The 6,147-nt window shown below is 37.4% G+C and overlaps 2 protein-coding genes across 2 annotated transcripts; both read left to right on the top strand.

Annotated features, from left to right (window-relative positions):
* Positions 1-2,214, top strand: LOC131156395 (protein WHAT'S THIS FACTOR 1 homolog, chloroplastic). Its single transcript, XM_058110046.1, has one exon. It carries the CDS (start codon positions 6-8, stop codon positions 1,239-1,241), a length of 1,236 nt encoding a protein of 411 aa, XP_057966029.1. The 5' UTR covers positions 1-5; the 3' UTR covers positions 1,242-2,214.
* A 1,632-nt stretch (positions 2,215-3,846) lies between these two features.
* On the top strand, positions 3,847-4,331 carry LOC131156396 (uncharacterized). Its single transcript, XM_058110047.1, has one exon. It carries the CDS (start codon positions 3,847-3,849, stop codon positions 4,321-4,323), a length of 477 nt encoding a protein of 158 aa, XP_057966030.1. The 3' UTR covers positions 4,324-4,331.
* The last annotated feature ends 1,816 nt before the right edge of the window (positions 4,332-6,147 follow it).

Raw genomic sequence — 6,147 nt, 5'->3', positions numbered from 1 at the left:
CAGGTATGCTCTGCAACACTCACAAAATCTCCGCTTACTTGAACAATGTCAAGCTCTCCACCTTTCATTTGAACCCTAGACTTTGGCTTTCACTTCAGCTTGCGGCACCCATTTCAAGCCTAAAAGTAGTATGGCGGAAAGACCCAAAACTAGATGAAGCCATACAGAAGGAAAAAAAATGGCGACTCTGCGCCAGAGTCGTCAAAGAGGTCTTAAACGAACCGGGTCAAGTCATCCCACTTCGTTACTTGGAGAAAAGGCGAGAAAGATTACGACTTCCCATCAGAATCGGGACCTTTCTTAACCAAAATCCAGGTCTTTTTGATCTTTACATGGATCGTATCAAACCCAAATCAGAACCTGTCCAATTTATCCGTATTAGCGATCGGCTTAGAGAATTTTTAGAAGAGGAGAAAAGGATTAATCTTGAGAAGGAGCCACTAATTGTGGTGAAATTGTGTAAATTGTTGATGATGACCAAGGATAATGTGCTTAGTGCAGATAAGTTGGTTCATGTGAAAAGGGAATTCGGGTTCCCCAATGATTTTTTGGTCAATTTGGTACCTAAGTACCCGGAATATTTCAGGCTGGTGGGTTGTCCAGGAGAGGGAAAGTCATTTTTGGAGTTGGTTTCGTGGAATCCTGAGTTTGCCAAATCAGTTATACAGCAGAGGGCAGAGGACGAGGAGAGGCTGACAGGGGTTCGAGTGAGGCCGGCATTCATTTATAAGCTTCCGTCTGGGTTTTTCCTTAAGAAAGAGATGAGGGAGTGGATTAAAGATTGGATGGAACTTCCTTATTTCTCACCTTATGGGGATGCTTCAGGTTTGGATCAAGCTTCACCAGAGATGGAGAAGAGGACAGTTGGGGTTTTCCATGAGTTACTTTCGCTGTCAATGTTCAAGAGAATTCCAGTGCCAATTTTGGGGAAGTTCAGTGAGGACTATAGGTTTTCCAATGCATTCTCAAACATTTTCACCAGGCATTCTGGAATATTTTATATGTCATTGAAAGGTGGAATTAAGACTGCAATGCTGAGGGAAGCCTACAAGGATGGTGAATTGATTGATCGGGATCCATTGCTTGAAATTAAAGATAGGTTTGTTGACTTGTTAGAACAGGGGCATCAGCAATGGATGGAGCAATTAAGGTTGCGGAGAGAAGCAGTTCAGAAGGACATAGAAATGATGGCGATGACGAATAGAAAGCTGAAGGAGGATGACTTTGATAAACAGTTATGAAATTGAATTAGTTATAGCTCCTGTGCCTTAAAGGGAAACACGGGAACATAGATATGGACAGTGGGAAAGAAGGATATAAATTCGTATTCAGATGACTGGCAAAAATTGAGTCCAAGTGTTAGAAATATAGTGGTACACTCCCTAGGGGAGTACCCAAACGTTTGAGCTTGAAACATATATGTTTGCAAAATACTATTCTGCTTTATTGTTGCATAGCAATTGAAGCGTGCTCATGCTGCTTCAGCAGCCCTTTTCTGCCTTTTTGCTCCAGATGGGAATGCTAGTCATCATAGAGAGGGATAAGGCAAAACAAGTTATTTGTGATGGAAGGAAAGATTTTACTGCTTCATCTCTTTGTTGGACTGTTGGTGCAAACACTCTGGTCTTTGGACCAGGAACATATTCAAATTTGGATCTTAACATGTTGGTAGTTTTTAAACCATAGGCATCTTGCTATGAAGTTGGTAGGCTCATCATGAATTGGGTTGGGGTAGCTGGTGGTTTCGAGATATTGCAGAAAAAGCTTGAAACATCCATGTTCTCAAGCTCAAACCTTAGGAATGGGTGGGATGGTGTGTAGCCAAGGCTGTGTAAGCCTTTTGATGGACCCAAAAACGAAAAATGTACAGGTAAGTGGATATGTAGTATTCCCTCTGAGAAGGTAAACTTATACATGAATTTGTTCTTTTAATTGAAGAAGCTGGGTTTATCCGAGTCATTTTGACGTTTTGATGATTTTTTGTGCTGAAGTAGTAGAAATTCTCATTGTCTCACAGATTAGTTAAATGTAGAACTGCTCTATGATGTGTTCAGATGATGAGGCTACATGGATTAGGCAGAAATTGACAAAGTGCAGGCCTTTTCTGTATATATAAGTCTGAATTTCATTCAGTTGATCTCAAACAACCATCCTAATTTCTCTTCTTGTCTGATTCTCTCAAATAATAAGTTGAATGTTTGAAGTCCTCTTAAATTGTGCCTATGTTGCTGACTGAAGTCTATTAAATTGTGCCAATAGGAATGCTTTTTAGATTACAAGAAATATATATGTTGTGAAACAGGCCCTATTGTTATGCACGCACGGCTATAAATTGAAAGGATAAACAGCATAAAAACAAGAACATAACAATTTACATGGTTAGGCAGTGCGCCTACATCCCTGAAGCCTCTACAAAAATTGTAATAGTGTCAATGAATTTGCTTTGGGTTTTAAATCCTCGGTGGAAGTATAATACAGTCTCATGCGAAAAGACCAAAATATATGCATACAGGAAAATAATGACTCTGCCCTTGCTCAAAATATCATACCCACACTGTTTGCACCCTCCTCTATAATGCACCGCTAGGTCTTTTCGGGTTTCATGTATGGAGGGCTCAACATGAAAATTTCTGCATATTTATGGACTTTTGAGTGCACAACCATTCTGAATATGAGCCAAAATTAAGCATAGTTGTTAGATAGCCTGCCTTTCCAACTTTATTGAATCCAAGTACGAAACCTGCCTTTGGTTGCAAAAACAAAACCTGAAATTCCTAAAATCTGATGTTCACAGGCGTGTATGAATAATGGTTCTGGACAATTCAGGGATTTGCCTCTTACACGTGACTTTGGTTAATGGTTACTAGTTAGCTAAATGAAAGGACTAATAGATTGACGCTTGTTTGGATGTGTCTGTTTTCACAACTCAACCCTAATTGCTGCTGATCTAAATAGAAATACTATTGAGATGATACTCAAATATGTTTGTGTTTTATTTGTGTTGCTTTGGAAACAGACCTCAACTGATGAAGAGACAGATCCGTCACTCTCTTAGTCAAGAGAAAACAAAAATTTTAAAAAGGGGCTCCCAATCTTCTGTTCTAGATATCCTATTTTCATGCTTCTTATGGTTTTTTGGATTGTTCTTTCCCCAGTTTGTACGAGCTCTCATTAATTTATTACTCATTATTTATGTATTTTTTAAGAGTAACTTGATGAAAAGTATCTGCAATTTTTTTTTTTGTTTTTTTTTTTGTTTTTGTTTTTTGTACTTTTTTTATGAGATTATGTATGAAATGGAAGCAAGGATTTCCCTGGCAGTAGAATCTCCCTTAACATGGTTAATAAGAGATTGGTACCGGGTTACATTTATATGTGTTTACAGAGTTTCACACCTCAATATTATGAGGCAAGTATTTTTTTTATTTATTAGTGTCTCATTCTGCCCTTAATTCATAGAACGTGCACTTTTATTTTCCCTTCTTTTTCTCTGAAAACAACTTGCTATGCTAATATGTTCATGCCTAAAATGACCTACTGCTGCATTGAAAAGATTAGGACCTCTTCCTGGTGGAAATTTCACCCATTTCTGTTTCTTCTGCGTCAGTAGGAACAAGATTGGTACTGCCACTACCAATCGAGGGGGAGCTGAAAACGTCACCTAACATGTCTTCATGCAAAATGAGTGAGGCATTTTTAACTATTTCAACCTAAATTCCTCCATAATATGTACCAACAAACCGAACGTATGAATGCTGTTGCATCGTATAAGTAGAACCAATGACCCATTTGAGTTGCTAAAAAAATCTCAACTTGGCATTTGTCGCTGCAAGAGATCAAACACAAATGGAGAAAATGAAGATTCTCATGTTGTTAATCCTTTGCTTCACATTCGCGGTATTCATGCCCAGAGCACAGGGCCAGCCAAAGCCAGTGGAGCCTTCCCCACTCTGCGTCTCCCAGTTTGCACTCGTTGACCATGCCTGCTCATTACTGCCATTCAACCCTCACCCCTCACCCCACCCTCCCAGCCCTCCCTCCCCGGATGGCGATGGGGGCAGCGTGGGTGGCCATGAACATGGGCACATTAATGCTACTACACACGGGCACAGGCACAGGCACGTGCATAGACACAGACCCAGGCAGGGCCACCGCGAAACACCCGTTGAAGAGGAATGTTGCCGGTGGTTGAAGGAGGTGGACGCTGAGTGTGTCTGTGCTGTGCTGGTTCGCCTGCCTCCTTTCCTTTCAAAGCCTTTGCACGAGTACACCATTAAGGTCGATGACTCGTGCACCGTTTCTTTCGAATGCGGAGGAGACTGAAATACAATATTTTCCACCCTCGTAGGACTGAATGCTTAGCATAATATTATGGAAGAAAATGATAGGAGTTAAGCTAGCTTATCATGTTTAGTTTCGATTGAATCTCCTGATCTTGTACTGCGTTTTCCTTTGGTGTTGCAAAATTAATTAAACTTCTAATCTCATGTGCCATATTTTCTTTTTCCTATCTGCCCTCCCCAGACCGCTGATGTCCTCCTTGAAGCTTTGTGCTTTGAGTGTCAATTCATTTCCAAGAGTTGATGATAGTGGTAGGATTATTATGATGGGAGGTTTATTCAGAGTTGATATTCATTAATTCTTGAGGAATAGTTGAGTGCAAGTCGCAGTAGCTCATGAGTATTCATATATTTGTGAAGACTTTCTCGTCTACTTGGACAAAATATGATGAAACAAAACAAGACATTTATGAAGGCTTAATATAGAAGGCAAATAACTAGAGTACTAAATCAGGAAAATTTGGTGGATTAGGTAACACCCCTAATTTATCTTGAGAGAGAGAGAGAGAGAGAGAGAGAGAGAGTTATGCCAAAGTAATATGCTCTCAATTTGATGTTTGGAAAAATTTGTTCAATTTTCAGATAAAAAAAAAAATGAATTTCTTAACACATAATGCCAATGAATGAAAAAAAATATTTATTAAAACTTAGAACAAAAGTTCTCCTTTTTCATATATTCCAAGAAGTGTTCTTTCTTTCATTGATTTGATAAAAGAGATGCAAAAAGGCAAATAATAATAATAATAATAATAATAATAATAATAATAATAATAGCACATCATAACTTTTGGGCACTCTTTATGTGTGTAAAATATGTTTTTTTAGAAATTTATTTTGATAAAATTAATTTTATTATATGTTGTAATATTTAAAATATAATTATTTAAAATAAACATTAATGTATAACACAATTGAATTATAGGGATGCATATATATATATATATTAGACGTCATGTGATTAAATCGTATTTTAAACAAAGTGATAATATTTTTTTTCGCAATTATACTTGTTTTGATTTGATATTTCATTATAGTATATTTATTAATTTAATTCTTGAATTAATTTATAAAAATAAAATGTTGTACTTTGTGGCTCATATTGAGTGGAACATGTGTACAGAGAAAGCAGACTAATGCCAGAAGTGAGGTGGAGCAAAAAGACATTAAATCCGTGTAGGCATCCGCTCGCTCCTGTGGATGTAGGCATACTGCCGACCTATGTTAAATCTGCGTGTTTTTATTATTTTATCTTTCTTTTTGTTTTTCTATACTATTCATCATAATTGTCGCACGTTTCACAAAAGAGAAATATATGTAGTATAGTCATGGAAAAGAACAAAAAAGAAGAACAAGGTGCAACACACTCTGTATCATGGAAAAAATCAAGTCAATGTTGAGTTATTGTGTTATGAAAATATATAAACATAGAAATACATAGAGAAAGTCAAGCTAGTTTTCACTAATGTTAACAATGCATCAGAGCTCGGCACACTCGTTGAGAGTAATACTGTCGGCAGTTGCATCGACGGTTTCAAATAGAAAGCATTTCCAAAGCAAACTGTTGATAGTTACGTTTGTTCACTGCAAATTTAAATGATGAAGATTTGACGCAAAACATCACAATAAAGACTAAAAAACGTCAAAGATCCAAAGTCAATTGTTTGAGGATCATATATGCTAACAAATCAGAGCCTATGGATTCAAAAAGAGGATATATGTCAACAACGCAGATCTTATCTCAAATTTCATGGGATTTATAATATATTATTTATTGTCTCGTATATCATGTAATCATGTTTAAATACCC

The sequence above is a fragment of the Malania oleifera genome, chromosome 5 (genome assembly GCF_029873635.1).
Source record: "Malania oleifera isolate guangnan ecotype guangnan chromosome 5, ASM2987363v1, whole genome shotgun sequence".
Classification (NCBI taxonomy): domain Eukaryota; kingdom Viridiplantae; phylum Streptophyta; class Magnoliopsida; order Santalales; family Ximeniaceae; genus Malania; species Malania oleifera.
This window is presented reverse-complemented; position numbering and strand designations above follow the sequence as displayed.